Below are 17,078 nucleotides of genomic sequence, written 5' to 3'. Positions count from 1 at the left end.
TCTGGGTTATTGGAGGTGGTGAGTGCCCCACCCATTGGGGTATAAGGGTGCCGTTTTTGTTCTCTCTAATTCTCCAGTTATTGCACTAGCGATGGAGGATTCTGTTACTTTAGAGGGCACTCCCTCTATTCCTAATGAGTAATTCCTGTTTATATGGTGAGGAGGCCTTAGTTCTGCCCTCTCAATTATCTTCCATATGCCTTGATAATGTGATAATATCAAATATGTTTGATACCACAGAGCCGTCCACTGAGGAGGTGTGTACCCTACATTATTATATCTCTACACATGCAGTTTTCCCGTAGGATTGCTGATCCACCATCTGGAGGGGGCCTTTTTTGCACCAGACGTTACTGCGCAGTTGAGACAGCAGTGTCTGCGGCTTTTAATGCTTTACCTCGCCCTGCTAAGCGCTAGCGAAAGGCTACTTATTGCACTCCTTCCCAGAGTACATCAGATAATTTATTGGATTTAACTGAGGGTTATCCGAGGGTAAATTTCTTTCTGAGACTTCAGAGTATGAACATTCTGGGTCGGAGTCTGCTACCTCTAAACCTCCGGCTGCGGAGGAACTAGACTTTAGTTTAGGAATTTGCGCTTTCTTCTAAAGGAAGTTTTTGGCGAATTCAGAGGTTCCAGAGGCCAAATTGCCTGATGAACCGTTAATTCCTAAATTGGATAGAGTTTGAGGATAGGGTGGTACCTTATCCTTCCCTGCTCCTGTTAGATGGCGAACATTATTATGAATGATTGGGACAGGATTGGATTCCTTTTCCCCCTCTTCTCCCTTTAACAAATTGTCCCCAGTACTGGACTCTCAATGGAGTTGTGAGGTTCCGTCCCTAAATGGGATGTCGTTATCTTCACCCTTGCTAAACGTTCTACTATCCTGCTTGAGGACAGATCTCTGTTTGTGCACTTAGAGTAGGTGTTTATAATTGTGTACAGATGTTTAGTTCTGCTCGTTGTCTTCGTATGCGTGTAAGTTATCTGTTGCGCACTAACTTTTGGGGCAAGATGGCGTCGTCTCCCTCTTAGAATCAGGGCTTCCCCTTCAAGATATATGGTTCTATTCTGTATCTGTTTTTGACATTTTCGTCCACTTTATTGCAGCCGAGACTCCCGGAACAGGCCGCAGCCTTGGGTTTTCCTGGAAGTTTGCTGGTTCTGTTTGTCCGTTATATTACGAATCCGCTCAAAACTGCCCAAAATCAGTTCCGGACTGACCGGTCTTGTGTGGGGTTTTGAGTCAGATTATCACCAGTTTGTGCACTAAAAATGCTGTTAATAACCACTTTCTACACAGAGCTTTGCAGTGCTGCTTCTGCTCAGGTTGATGGCTAGCTCTGCCCCGCATCTGAATCTATTTTAGTGGAAACTTCGTTGGCGGAAATTCAGGATAGGATTAAGGCTCTTAAGCTAGCCAATTCTTTTTTTCTTTTATGCTAACATGCAATTTATTAAATTGCTATCCAAGCTATGGTTTATCTGTCTTGGCTTTCAGGGCTTTGTGGCTTAAGTCTTGGTCAGCTGATGTTTCCTCCAAGTCTAAGCTTTTGGCGCTTCCTTACAAGGGTAAGACTTTCCTTGGGCCTGGACTGGCAGAAATAATATCTGATATTATGGGTGGAAAAGGATCTTTTCTACTACAAGACAAGAAAATTAGATTTAAGAGATTTCAAAGTAATTTTCGTTCCTTTCCTAATTTCAAGGATCAAAAGCCTTCCTCTTCTGCTTCCTGTCAGGGTTTTTTCCCTGTTTTGTTTGCAATGTGCTACTGGCAGCCATTTTTCTCACCTCTCTTGCTGTCTGGTGCATACTGTGTGATGCTGCTTATTTCCTGCACTTCCTTTTATGGCCAGACTGGTGTACATCATCCGTGTGAGACAGGATGCAGTCTCAGAATTGTGATGTCATCACTTATTATTTAAAGGGCTCTGTTCAGTATGCTTTGCCCTTGCCCTTGCTTTGCCCTTGCATTGTCTCACACCTATTTGTGAGAGCTCCTGTGTATTACCTGGCTGTCTGACGTCCTTCCTGGTTCCTGATCTCTGGCTTGTTCCCGACTCTGCTGTTCTCCTTCTTCCTGATTCCGGCTCATCTGACTACTCGCTTTGGCTCCTGACTCGGCTCGTCTGACTACCAGCTCTGATTTTGATTCCTGGCTTGTTATTGGACTTTTTATTATTTTTTGCTATTAATAAAGGTGTGATTATTTTTGCACTTCTCGTCTCAGTCTGATTCCTGGCACCCTGACACTTCCAAACAGGAGCAATCCAAGTCCTCTTGGAGACCCAGTGAGTCCTGGAACAAGGGGAAGCAATCTAAGAAATTCTCAGCTGAGTCTAAATCAGCATGATGGGTCAGCCCTCGGTCCAGAGTCGAATCAAGTGGGGGGTAGGCTTTCCCTGTTTTATCAGGAGCATTGTTTCTCAGGGTTACAAGATAAAATTAAATTCTCTCCCTCCCAGAGGCAGGTTTCACCTCTCAAGGTCCTTCAATATGGAGACCATTCAGTCCATTCTTCCTTTGGTTCAGGAAGGTCAGTTCATAACGACCATAGACCTGAAGGACGCATATCTTCATGTCCCTAATCACAGGGATCATCACACATTTCTGAGATTGGTTTTGTAGAGAAACATTTTCAGTTTGTGGCTCTTCCATTTGGCTTTGCTACAGCTCCCAGAATTTTTTCCACGGTTCTGGGAGCTCTTTTGGCAGTGATCAGGTCTTAGGGAATTGCAGTGGCGCCTTACTTAGACAACATTTTGGTTCAGGCGCCATCTTTTCAACAAGCAAGCTCCCATACAGAGATCTTGTTGTTTTTTTCTACGTTTGGATCTGTCCTAGAGGATAGATCTAGACGTGTTAACGAGAAACTCCCTTCTGTGGTGGTTTTCTCAGGAACATCTATCTCAGGGCACATGCTTCTGCAGACCTTCTTGGGTGATCGTGACCACGGATGCTAGCCTGCTAGGCTGGGGAGCAGTCTGGGACTTGTTAAAGGTGCATGGGTTATGGACTCAGGAAGAGTCTGCTCTCCCCATAAACATCTTGGAGTTGAGAGTGATTTACAATTCTCTATTAACTTGGCCTCAGTTGGCTTTAGCCACTTTATCAGATTTCAGTCAGACAATATCACCTCAGTGGCTTACATTAATCACCAGGGAGGAACACAGAGTTCTTTAGCCATGAAGGAGGTGGCAAGGATTATTCTGTGGGCGAAAGCTCACAATTGTTGTCTATCTGCCGTCCATATTCCAGGAGTGGACAACTTGGAGGCGGATATCCTGAGCAGACAGACTTTTCATCCCGGGTAGTGGGCTCTCCATCTGGAGGTGTTCTCCAGGTTAACCCTCAAGTGGGGGGTGCCAAAGTTTGATCTGATGGCGTCTCGGTAGAAAGCCAAGCTTCCAAGGTACAGTTCAAGGTCACGAGATTTGCAGGCAGCTCTGATAGATGCTCTGACGGTGCCTTGGGGTTCGGTCTAGTTTATCTGTTTCCTTAGTTTTCTCTTTTTCCATGAGTCATTGTTTGTATCAAACAGGAGAGAGTGTCAGTAATTTTAATAGCTCGGTCATGGCCACACAGAATCTGGTATGTAGACCTAGTGAATATGTCATCTCTGCCTCCTTGGAGGCTGCCTCTGAGGAAGGGTCCTTTCTTCCATCCAAATCTCGTTTGTCTGAAACTGACTGCTTGGAGATTGAACGATTAGTTTTGTCTAAGCATGTTTTTTTTTGAGTCGGTCATTTAGACAATGATCCAGGTTTGTAAACATTTACCATAAGGTATGGCGTAAATACCTTTATTGGTGTGAATCTAAGGGCTACTCTTGGAGTAGGGATAGGATTCCTAGAACTTTGTCTTTTCTCCAGGAAGGTCTGGAGAAGGGTTTGCCAGTCAGTACTCTGAAGGGTCAGATTTCTGCTTTATCTATTTTGTTGCATAAGCGTTTGGCGTTTGTGCCAGATGTTCAATCATTTTGTCAGGCCTTGGTTAGAATCAAGCCTGTGTTTACGTCGGTTACTCCTCCTTGGAGTCTTAACCTTGTTCTTAAAGTTTTGCAGCAGGCTCAGTTTGAACTAATGCATTCCTTAGATATTAAATTGTTATCTTGGAAGGTTTTGTTTCTTGTTGCTATTTCTTCTGCGAGAAAAGTTTTTGGAACTCTTGGCTTTGCAGTATGATTCTTCTTACCTTATCTTTCATGCGGATAAGGTGATCCTACGTACTAGGTTGGGTTTTCTTCCTAAAGTGGTTTTGGTTAGGAATATTAATCAGGAAATTGTTGTTCTTTCTCTCTGTCCCAATCCTCCTCCTCATAAGAAGCGTCTGTTGCACAACTTGGATGTAGTGCATGCTTTAAAATTATATTTACAGGCGACTAAGGATTTTCGCCAGTCTATTGCCCTTTTTGTTTGTTTCTTGGGAAAGTGTAAGGGTCAGAAGGCTACTGCTACTTCTCTTTTTTTTTGGTTGAGAAGTATGATTCGTTTTGCTTTTGAGACTGCTGGACAGCGGCCTCCTGAGAGAATTACAGCTCATTCTACTTGGGCTGTCTCGTCTTCTTGGGCTTTCAAGAATGAAGCTTCTGTGGAACAGATTTGCAAGGCTGCAACTTGGTCCTCTCTGCACACTTTTTCAAAATTGTATAAATGTGATACTTTTGCCTCAGCTGAGGCCTCTTTTGGGAGGAAGGTTATTCAAGCAGTGGTGCCTTCTGTTTAGGTCCACCTGTCTTTTTCCCTCCCTAGTCATCTGTGTCCTCTAGCTTGGGTATTGGTTCCCACTAGTAATTGATGATGTCGTGGACTCGCCATATCTTAGGAAAGAAATCAAAATTTATGCTTACCTGATAAATTTCTTTATTTCCTGATATGGTGAGTCCACGACCCCACCCTTATAGTTAAGACCGTTATTTTTTACTAAACCTCAGGCACCTCTACACCTTTGTGTTATTTCTTTTTCCATTTCCCTTCGGTCGAAAGACTGGGGATTATGGGAAGGGGAGTGATATGGAAGAGCTTTGCTGTGGTGCTCTTTGCCGCCTTCTGCTGGACAGGAGAGATATTCCCACTAGTAATTGATGACGTTGTGGACTCACCATATCCGGAAAGAAAGAAATTTATCATGTAAGCATAAATTTAGTTTTTTGTAGCATTACATCTAACATTAACTCTTTACTGTGTATTTCACTCAGATGGAATCAGTGTTAGTGGCTTACAGATTTCCAGTCCTTTTCGGCAAGTTGTGAAACCCAGGTTGGAAAACAAACCGATCAGCGCACCAGAGGTTAATAAGAGCACTGATTTTAGCCATGTGAAGGTAAGAGTTAAATTGTCAGATTCGGACAGTGGTTATACTATTGTTGTGCAAGTTTCTGCTTCCTTTCATATTTAGTGGCCTGTCACATAAACAATCCGTTAAAATGTCCCTTGGTTGCAAAGCAGTTTAATTTGTATTTATTTCAGTTTTTATGAATGTTAAAAATAGATGTTATGTTTAGATTCATTTTCATAAGTGGTCTATTATCTAATGAAGGATACAACTGTTACTTTAAAGTTTAGATTCATTTTCATAAGTGGTCTATTATCTAATGAAGGATACAACTGTTACTTTAAGGAAAATAACAAATATACATATGTTACATGCAAGGGTTTATTAATTTTTTGATGGATGTGTCTTGTCTGATAATGTATCTGACCTTGCACCATGCAGTACTGGTATTGATCAGCTGGGGGTAGTATTGAGCTTTAAGCTATTTAAAGTTAAAGTGCTTTGTATTACAACAATGCTCTTCTATAAAATCATTTTTGTAGTGATCCCTAGTAAAGTAGTGTTTTATTATAGGCTAAGAATTGTGTCTAGTGTGGGACATTATGATAGAGTAATTGAAAGTTAATATCATCTTAATCCACATAAGAGTAATACATCATGGTTTTCCCCTCTACTACCTACAGATATTATAGCAATTTGCTATTTGTACTGTATTGTAATGTACGTAGAAAAGAATGCTGTTATTTTTACCCAGGGATGGTTGCTGCCTTTTGACGGTTTTTAATTAGTTAAAAATTACATGCTTTATATTCTGATAGTTAAAGGGACATTAAGCTGCAATAACAAATGCTTTAATGTGTTTGTTGTGTAGGGTTAAATGCTGGTGCAGGCAAGCAAAAGTGTGAAAATAAACCTGCAATCAAATGACTTGACTACCATAAACACTTATTCATAAAGTAGACAATATACTAAAGCAAAGAACAGTGTAAATGATTAGATGTAGAGATTAACATGCTTAAAGGGACAGTGTAGTCAAAATAAAACATTTATTATTCAGATAGGGCATGTCATTTTAAACAACTTTCCAATTTATTTTTATCATCAAGTTGGTTTTGTTCTTTTGGTATTCTTTGTTGAAAGCTAAACCTAGGTAGGCTCATATGCTAATTTCTAAGCCCTTGAAGCTGCCTCTTATCTCAGTGCATTTTGACAGTTTTTCACAGCTATACAGCGCTAGTTCATGTGTGCTATATAGATAATGTTGTACTCACGCTCGTGGAGTTACTTATGAGAGGACACTTATTGGCTAAAATTAAAGTCTGTCAAAAGGAGTGAGATAGGGGGGCAGTAGGCTGTCCCTATAAATTTAAGTAGACTGTCCCTATAAATTTGGTTAAAAGGACGTGAAAGTCAAAATTTAAGTTAGTTGAGAGGGCAGCAAGTTTAACACACTTTTCTATTTACTTTAAATATCACCTACCGGGAGCTTTATGCCTACTGTTATTAGATCATATTTGTCACATGGATAGGATAGTCCTTCTGTCAGTTTTAAGCATTGAAGGGACAGTCTACACCAGAATTTTTATTTTTTTTAAAGATAGATAATCCATTTATTACCCATTCCCTAGTTTTGCATAACCAACATAGTTATAATAATACACATTTTACCTCTGTAATGATCTTGTATCTAAGCCTCTGCAAACTGCCCCCTTATTTCAGTTCTTTTGATAGACTTGCATTTTAGCCAATCAGTGCTGACTCCTAGGTAACTTCACGTTCGTGAACACAGTTGTATCTATGATACACATGAACTAACACCCTCTAGTGGTGAAAAACTGTCAAAATGCCTTCATATAAAAGGCGGCCTTCAAGGTCTTAGAAATTAGCATATGAGCCTATCTAGGTTTAGCTTTCAACTAAGAATACCAAGAGAACTAAACAAAATTGGTGATAAAAGTAAATTGGAAAGTTATTTAAAATGACATGTCCTATCTGAATCATGAACGTTTATTTCTCTTGTTAAGTGTATCCAGTCCACGGATCATCCATTACTTGTGGGATATATTCCCTTCCCAACAGGAAGTTGCAAGAGGATCACCCACAGCAGAGCTGCTGTATAGCTCCTCCCCTCACATGTCATATCCAGTCATTCTCTTGCAACCCTCAACATAGATGGAGGTCGTGAGAGGAGTGTGGTGTTTTATACTTAATTAATTCTTCAATCAAAAGTTTGTTATTTTTAAATGGCACCGGAGTGTGCTGTTTTTTCTCAGGCAGTATTTGGAAGAAGAATCTGCCTGCGTTTTCTATGATCTTAGCAGAAGTAACTAAGATCCACTGGCTGTTCTCGCACATTCTGAGGAGTGGGGTAACTTCAGAAAGGGAATGGCGTGCGGGGTCTCCTGCAACTAAGGTATGTGCAGTAAAATATTTTTCTAAGGAATGGAATTGACTAAGAAAATACTGCTAATACCGAAGTAATGTAAGTAAAGCCTTAAATGCAGTAAAAGTGACTGGTATCAGGCTTATTAATGTATGTGCAGTAAAATAATTTTCTAAGGAATGGAATTTGACTAAGAAAATGCTGCTAATACTGAAGTAATGTAGTAAAGCCTTAAATGCAGTAGAAGCGACTGGTATCAGGCTTATCAATAAGAGATACATACTCATACTAAAATGTTTGCTGGCATGTTTAATCGTTTTTTTGAGGTACATTGGTGATAAAACTTATTGGGGCATAATTTTTTCCACATGGCTGACTTATTTTCTGAATAGAAACAGTTAACTGAGGCTTCCCACTGTTGTAATAAGAGTGGGAGGGGCCTATTTTAGCGCTTTTTTGCTCAGTAAAAATTCAGATTCAGTCTTCCTGCTTCTTCCTGCATGATCCAGGACGTCTCTAGAGAGCTCAAGGGACTTCAAAAGTCATTTTGAGGGAGGTAATCAGTCACAGCAGACCTGTGACAGTGTGTTTGACTGTGTTAAAAACGTTTTTTTCTCTATTGATTATCCGTTTTGGGTATTAAGGGGTTAATCATCCAATTGCAAGTGGGTGCAATGCTCTGCTAGCTTAATACATTTACTGTGAAAATTTGGTTGCTATAACTGATTTGGTTCATTGTTATTTCAACTTGAGACAGGTTTTGTGCTTCTTAAAGGCGCAGTAGCGTTTTTTATATTGCTTGTAAACTTATTTTAAAGTGTTTTCCAAGCTTGCTAGTCTCATTGCTAGTCTGTTTAAACATGCCTGACACAGATGAATCTGTTTGTTCATTATGTTTGAAGGCCAGTGTGGAGCCCCATAGAAATATGTGTACTAAATGTATTGATTTCACTTTAAATAATAAAGGTCAGTCTTTATCTGTAAAAGAATTATCACCAGACAACGAGGGGGAAGTTATGCCGACTAACTCTCCTCACGTGTCAGTACCTTCGCCTCCCGCTCAGGAGGCGCGTGCTAATATGGCGGCAAGTAAATCAGAGACGCCCATAGCAATCACTTTACAGGACATGGCTACAATCAGGAATAATACTCTGACAGAAGTATTATCTAGGTTGCCAGAATTAAGAGGCAAGCGCGATAGCTCTGGGATTAGGACAGAGCGCGCTGGTGCTGTGAGAGTCATGTCCGATACTGCGTCACAGTTTGCAGAACATGAGGACGGAGAGCTTCATTCTGTGGGTGACGGATCTGATCCAGGGAAACCGGATTCAGAGATCTCTAATTTTAAATTTAAGCTTGAGAACCTCCGTGTATTGCTAGGAGAGGTTTTAGCTGCTCTAAATGACTGTAACACAGTTGCAATTCCAGAGAAATTGTGTAGGCTGGATAGACCCGGTGTGCCCTTTTCCCCACCTCCTATATTTAGGAAAATGTTCCCAATAGACGCCACTACTCGGGACTTATGGCAGACGGTCCCTAAGGTGGAGGGAGCAGTTTCTACTTTAGCTAAGCGTACCACTATCCCGGTGGAGGATAGTTGTGCTTTTTCGGATCCAATGGATAAAAAATTAGAAGGTTACCTTAAGAAAATGTTTGTTCAACAAGGTTTTATCTTGCAGCCTCTTGCATGCATTGCGCCTGTCACTGCTGCTGCGGCATTCTGGTTTGAGTCTCTGGAAGAGGCCATTCACACAGCTCCATTGGATGAAATTATGGACAAGCTTAAAGCACTTAAGCTAGCTAATGCATTTGTTTCTGATGCCATTGTACATTTAACTAAACTAACGGCTAAGAACTCCGGATTCGCCATCCAGGCGCGGAGAGCGCTATGGCTTAAATCCTGGTCAGCTGACGTGACTTCTAAATCTAAATTACTTAATATTCCTTTCAAGGGGCAGACCTTATTCGGGCCCGGCTTGAAAGAAATTATTGCTGACATTACTGGAGGTAAGGGTCATACCCTTCCTCAGGACAGGGCCAAATCAAAGGCCAAACAGTCTAATTTTTGTGCCTTTCGAAATTTCAAGGCAGGAGCAGCATCAACTTCCTCCGCTCCAAAACAGGAAGGAACTGTTGCTCGTTACTGACAGGCCTGGAAAACTAACCAGTCCTGGAACAAGGGCAAGCAGGCCAGAAAACCTACTACTGCCCCTAAGACAGCATGAAGGAACGGCCCCCTATCCGGAAACGGATCTAGTGGGGGGCAGACTTTCTCTCTTCGCCCAGGCGTGGGCAAGAGATGTCCAGGATCCCTGGGCGTTGGAGATCATATCTCAGGGATATCTTCTGGACTTCAAGGCTTCTCCTCCTCGAGGGAGATTCCATCTATCAAGGTTATCAGAAAACCAGTTAAAGAAAGAGGCATTCCTACGCTGTGTACAAGACCTCCTAGTAATGGGGGTGATCCACCCTGTTCCGCGGACGGAACAAGGGCAGGGATTTTACTCAAATCTGTTTGTGGTTCCCAAGAAAGAGGGAACCTTCAGACCAATCTTGGACCTAAAGATCTTAAACAAATTCCTAAGAGTTCCATCATTCAAAATGGAAACTATTCGAACCATCCTACCCATGGTCCAAGAGGGTCAGTACATGACCACAGTGGACTTAAAGGATGCCTATCTTCACATACCGATTCACAAAGATCATTATCGGTACCTAAGATTTGCCTTTCTAGACAGGCATTACCAATTTGTGGCTCTTCCCTTCGGGTTAGCTACGGCCCCGAGAATCTTTACAAAGGTTCTGGGCTCACTTCTGGCGGTTCTAAGACCGCGAGGCATATCGGTGGCTCTGTATCTAGACGACATCCTGATACAGGCGTCAAGCTTTCAAATTGCCAAGTCTCATACAGAGATAGTTCTGGCATTTCTGAGGTCGCATGGGTGGAAAGTGAACGTGGAAAAGAGTTCTCTATCACCACTCACAAGAGTCTCCTTCCTAGGGACTCTTATAGATTCTGTAGAGATGAAAATTTACCTGACGGAGTCCAGGTTATCAAAACTTCTAAATGCTTGTCGTGTCCTTCATTCCATTCCACGCCCGTCAGTGGCTCAGTGCATGGAAGTAATCGGCTTAATGGTAGCGGCAATGGACATAGTGCCATTCGCACGCCTGCATCTCAGACCGCTGCAATTATGCATGCTAAGTCAGTGGAATGGGGATTACTCAGATTTGTCCCCTCTACTAAATCTGGATTGAGAGACCAGAGATTCTCTTCTCTGGTGGCTTTCTCGGGTCCATCTGTCCAAGGGCATGACCTTTCGCAGGCCAGATTGGACGATTGTAACAACAGATGCCAGCCTTCTAGGTTGGGGCGCAGTCTGGAACTCCCTGAAGGCTCAGGGATCGTGGACTCAGGAGGAGAAACTCCTCCCAATAAATATTCTGGAGTTAAGAGCAATATTCAATGCTCTTCTAGCTTGGCCTCAGTTAGCAACACTGAGGTTCATCAGATTTCAGTCGGACAACATCACGACTGTGGCTTACATCAACCATCAAGGGGGAACCAGGAGTTCCCTAGCGATGTTAGAAGTCTCAAAGATAATTCGCTGGGCAGAGTCTCACTCTTGCCACCTGTCAGCGATCCACATCCCAGGCGTGGAGAACTGGGAGGCGGACTTTCTAAGTTGCCAGACTTTTCATCCGGGGGAGTGGGAACTTCATCCGGAGGTGTTCGCTCAACTGATTCATCGTTGGGGCAAACCAGAACTGGATCTCATGGCGTCTCGCCAGAACGCCAAGCTTCCTCTTTATGGATCCAGGTCCAGAGACCCGGGAGCGGCGCTGATAGATGCCCTAGCAGCCCCTTGGGTTTTCAACATGGCTTATGTGTTTCCACCGTTTCCGCTGCTGCCTCGACTGATTGCCAAAATCAAACAGGAGAGAGCATCGGTGATTCTGATAGCGCCTGCGTGGCCACGCAGGACCTGGTATGCAGACCTAGTGGACATGTCGTCCTGTCCACCATGGTCTCTGCCCCTGAGGCAGGACCTTCTAATACAAGGTCCTTTCAACCATCCAAATCTAATTTCTCTGAAGCTGACTGCATGGAGATTGAACGCTTGATCCTATCAAAGCGTGGCTTCTCAGAGTCAGTTATTGATACCTTAATACAGGCACGGAAGCCTGTTACCAGAAAAATCTACCATAAGATATGGCGTAAATACTTATATTGGTGCGAATCCAAGAGTTACTCATGGAGTAAAATTAGGATTCCTAGGATATTGTCCTTTCTACAAGAGGGTTTGGAAAAGGGCTTATCTGCTAGTTCGTTAAAAGGACAGATTTCTGCTCCGTCTATTCTTTTGCACAAGCGTCTGGCAGAAGTTCCAGACGTCCAGGCTTTTTGTCAGGCTTTGGCCAGGATTAAGCCTGTGTTTAAAACTGTTGCTCCTCCGTGGAGCTTAAACTTGGTTCTTAAAGTTCTTCAAGGTGTTCCGTTTGAACCCCTTCATTCCATTGATATTAAGCTTTTATCTTGGAAAGTTCTGTTTTTGATGGCTATTTCCTCGGCTCGAAGAGTCTCTGAGTTATCTGCCTTACATTGTGATTCTCCTTATCTGATTTTCCATTCAGACAAGGTAGTTCTGCGTACTAAACCTGGGTTTTTACCTAAGATAGTTTCTAACAAGAATATCAATCAAGAGATTGTTGTCCCATCATTGTGCCCTAATCCTTCTTCAAAGAAGGAACGTCTTTTGCATAATCTGGACGTAGTCCGTGCCCTGAAGTTCTATTTACAGGCAACTAAAGATTTTCGTCAAACTTCTTCCCTGTTTGTCGTTTACTCTGGACAGAGGAGAGGTCAAAAAGCTTCGGCAACCTCTCTCTCCTTTTGGCTTCGTAGCATAATACGCTTAGCCTATGAGACTGCTGGACAGCAGCCCCCTGAAAGAATTACAGCTCATTCTACTAGAGCTGTGGCTTCCACCTGGGCCTTTAAGAATGAGGCCTCTGTTGAACAGATTTGCAAGGCTGCGACTTGGTCTTCGCTTCACACCTTTTCAAAATTTTACAAATTTGACACTTTTGCTTCTTCGGAGGCTGTTTTTGGGAGAAAGGTTCTACAGGCAGTGGTTCCTTCCGTTTAAGTTCCTGCCTTGTCCCTCCCATCATCCGTGTACTTTAGCTTTGGTATTGGTATCCCACAAGTAATGGATGATCCGTGGACTGGATACACTTAACAAGAGAAAACATAATTTATGCTTACCTGATAAATGTATTTCTCTTGTAGTGTATCCAGCCCATGGCCCGCCCTGTCTTTTCAAGGCAGATCTAAATTTTAATTAAAACTCCAGTCACCACTGCACCCTATGGTTTCTCCTTTCTTGTTTTGTTTCGGTCAAATGACTGGATATGACATGTGAGGGGAGGAGCTATATAGCAGCTCTGCTGTGGGTGATCCTCTTGCAACTTCCTGTTGGGAAGGGAATATATCCCACAAGTAATGGATGATCCGTGGACTGGATACACTACAAGAGAAATAAATTTATCAGGTAAGCATAAATTATGTTTCTTTCATGTAATTAGCAAGAGTCCATGAGCTAGTGACGTATGGGATATACATTCCTACCAGGAGGGGCAAAGTTTCCCAAACCTCAAAATGCCTATAAATACACCCCTCACCACACCCACAAATCAGTTTTACAAACTTTGCCTCCTGTGGAGGTGGTGAAGTAAGTTTGTGCTAGATTCTACGTTGATATGCGCTCCGCAGCAGGTTGGAGCCCGGTTTTCCTCTCAGCGTGCAGTGAATGTCAGAGGGATGTGAAGAGAGTATTGCCTATTTGAATTCAATGATCTCCTTCTACGGGGTCTATTTCATAGGTTCTCTGTTATCGGTCGTAGAGATTCATCTCTTACCTCCCTTTTCAGATCGACGATATACTCTTATATATACCATTACCTCTACTGATTCTCGTTTCAGTACTGGTTTGGCTTTCTACTACATGTAGATGAGTGTCCTGGGGTAAGTAAGTCTTATTTTCTGTGACACTCTAAGCTATGGTTGGGCACTTTTATATAAAGTTCTAAATATATGTGTTTAAACATTTATTTGCCTTGATTCAGGAGGTTCAACGTTCCTTATTTTCAGACAGTCAGTTTCATATTTGGGATAATGCATATGAATAATTCAATTTTTTCTTACCTTAAAATTTGACTTTTTTTCCTGTGGGCTGTTAGGCTCGCGGGGGCTGAAAATGCTTCATTTTATTGCGTCATTCTTGGCGCGGACTTTCTTGGCGCAAAAATTTTCTTGTAAGGTTTGTCTGCAAGTTCCTTGAAAGGTCAAATCTCTGCGCTTTCTGTTCTTTTTCACAGAAAGATTGCTAGTCTTCCTGATATTCATTGTTTTGTACAAGCTTTGGCTCGTATAAAACCTGTTATTAAGTCAATCTCTCCTCCTTGGAGTTTGAATTTGGTTCTGGGGGCTCTTCAAGCTCCTCCGTTTGAACCTATGCATTCGCTGGACATTAAATTACTTTCTTGGAAAGTTTTGTTTCTTTTGGCCATCTCTTCTGCTAGAAGAGTTTCTGAATTATCTGCTCTTTCTTGTGAGTCTCCTTTTCTGATTTTTCATCAGGATAAGGCGGTGTTGCGAACTTCTTTTAAATTTTTACCTAAGGTTGTGAATTCTAACAACATTAGTAGAGAAATTGTGGTTCCTTCATTGTGTCCTAATCCTAAGAATTCTAAGGAAAAGTCGTTGCATTCTTTGGATGTAGTTAGAGCTTTGAAATATTATGTTGAAGCTACTAAGGATTTCCGAAAGACTTCTAGTCTATTTGTTATCTTTTCCGGTTCTAGGAAAGGTCAGAAGGCTTCTGCCATTTCTTTGGCATCTTGGTTAAAATCTTTGTTTCATCATGCCTATGTCGAGTTGGGTAAAACTCCGCCTCAAAGGATTACAGCTCATTCTACTAGGTCAGTTTCTACTTCCTGGGCGTATAGGAATGAAGCTTCAGTTGATCAGATTTGCAAAGCAGCCACTTGGTCTTCTTTGCATACTTTTTCTAAATTCTACCATTTTGATGTGTTTTCTTCTTCTGAAGCAGTTTTTGGTAGAAAAGTACTTCAGGCAGCTGTTTCAGTTTGATTCTTCTGCTTATAATTTCAGTTTTTTTCATTATAAGATTTAAACTTTATTTTGGGTGTGGATTTTTTTCAGCGGAATTGGCTGTCTTTATTTTATCCCTCCCTCTCTAGTGACTCTTGCGTGGAAGATCCACATCTTGGGTAGTCATTATCCCATACGTCACTAGCTCATGGACTCTTGCTAATTACATGAAAGAAAACATAATTTATGTAAGAACTTACCTGATAAATTAATTTCTTTCATATTAGCAAGAGTCCATGAGGCCCACCCTTTTTTGTGGTGGTTATGATTTTTTTGTATAAAGCACAATTATTCCAATTCCTTATTTTTTATGCTTTCGCACTTTTTTCTTATCACCCCACTTCTTGGCTATACGTTAAACTGATTTGTGGGTGTGGTGAGGGGTGTATTTATAGGCATTTTGAGGTTTGGGAAACTTTGCCCCTCCTGGTAGGAATGTATATCATAAGGTGTTGAGAGTCCATGTGCCATCACATGTGGAATTCAATTATTTTCCACTAGTAGGAGACAAAAATACTTCCCTGTATACCTCAGCCTTATTTTTGACTCCATAGGATAAGGTGCAAATTTGAGGTGCTTCTAATTCTACATAGATAAAGTTTCTCATACCTGTGTGTGATCTATTATCCCCTTCAGAGAGTTGGGAATAGGACAGAGGGGTGTATGAGGGTACTTAATCTAATCCTTCCTCTGGTAGTTTGTCACTAGCCTGCTAAAGTGTCGCTGGGATTTATCTTTATCCTGCAGCCTTGTCTATGTACTCCTCCTTTACCCCTTAAGGACCAGCTGTGCGCTATTTCCGGTGGCCAGCAGGAGGGATGGAGGGTGTAATAGAGCAGTGCGGCGGGCCCCACACTATTATATCCAAGAAAACCCTTAATTACCAGCGACATACAGGGTACAGGGGTTAAGATCCTGGGCTTGTATCAACAGCACAAGATGGGCTTCTCTACTTGACACAGGTATCCTGCAGCTGCATAAACACAGTAGAGCAGGTACTGGCAGGTAAGTATATATGCACTCAGATATCCCACAGGCTAAAAGCAGGTACTTTCAGATGTAAATCAAAGTCGGGGGACATAAAATTTACAGCACAGACTTTGCCATATTCGGAAGTCTTTAGTGGGCGAGCTAGCTATGTCGTGTACAAGATTCACTGCTATATTTATGGGTATGTGGTGGATTAGGACCTTCATATTTATTAGCTTCTTAGATAATCTTTATTTCTTTTTATATCACTTTAGCTTGATCGTTCCTATAGCGCTGCGGTAACTCTGGAGTTAATCCTTTTGGTCGCCATTTTGCACCTCTCTATGCGGTTTTCACTTCACAGCAGTGGCCATCTTTTCAGTCGCTTCTCACTGTCTATGCAATGGTGCTCAGGAGGGGTGAGATACAATCTCATATTATAAGTGATAGAGTGGTGCAGAGGGCTCTAAGCAGTGAGGAGGTATCTGACATTCTGCATTGGGCTGAGAGCAATCGGTGTGCAATTTCATCAATTCATAGTGGGAAGTGGATTGTGAGCCGTCAAACTCTACATCCAGTGGAATAGTCCCTATACAGGGAGTGCAGAATTAATAGGCAAGTTGTATTTTTGAGGATTAATTTTATTATTGAACAACAACCATGTTCTCAATGAACCCAAAAAACTCATTAATATCAAAGCTGAATAGTTTTGGAAGTAGTTTTTAGTTTGTTTTTAGTTATAGCTATTTTAGGGGGATATCTGTGTGTGCAGGTGACTATTACTGTGCATAATTATTAGGCAACTTAACAAAAAACAAATATATACCCATTTCAATTATTTATTTTTACCAGTGGAACCAATATAACATCTCACCATTCACAAATATACATTTCTGACATTCAAAAACAAAACAAAAACAAATCAGTGACCAATATAGCCACCTTTCTTTGCAAGGACACTCAAAAGCCTGCCATCCATGGATTCTGTCAGTGTTTTGATCTGTTCACCATCAACATTGCGTGCAGCAGCAACCACAGCCTCCCAGACACTGTTCAGAGAGGTGTACTGTTTTCCCTCCTTGTAAATCTCACATTTGATGATGGACCACAGGTTCTTAATGGGGTTCAGATCAGGTGAACAAGGAGGCCATATCATTAGATTTTCTTCTTTTATACCCTTTCTTGCCAGCCACGCTGTGGAGTACTTGGACGCGTGTGAGGGAGCATTGTCCTGCATGAAAATCATGTTTTTCTTGAAGGATGCAGACT

At 41.8% G+C, this 17,078-nt stretch overlaps 1 protein-coding gene across 2 annotated transcripts in view; it reads left to right on the top strand.

Annotated features, from left to right (window-relative positions):
- The window catches only part of TRAPPC9 (trafficking protein particle complex subunit 9), a 1,774,054-nt gene that overhangs the window by 521,790 nt on the left and 1,235,186 nt on the right, over nucleotides 1–17,078 (top strand). For both annotated transcript variants that reach the window (XM_053715382.1, XM_053715383.1), the window contains exon 17: nucleotides 5,204–5,328. In XM_053715382.1, coding sequence (XP_053571357.1) covers nucleotides 5,204–5,328 — 125 coding nt within the window. The remainder of the gene's footprint in view (nucleotides 1–5,203; nucleotides 5,329–17,078) is intronic.

This window comes from Bombina bombina, chromosome 5 (genome assembly GCF_027579735.1).
Source record: "Bombina bombina isolate aBomBom1 chromosome 5, aBomBom1.pri, whole genome shotgun sequence".
Classification (NCBI taxonomy): Eukaryota; Metazoa; Chordata; class Amphibia; order Anura; family Bombinatoridae; genus Bombina; species Bombina bombina.
This window is presented reverse-complemented; position numbering and strand designations above follow the sequence as displayed.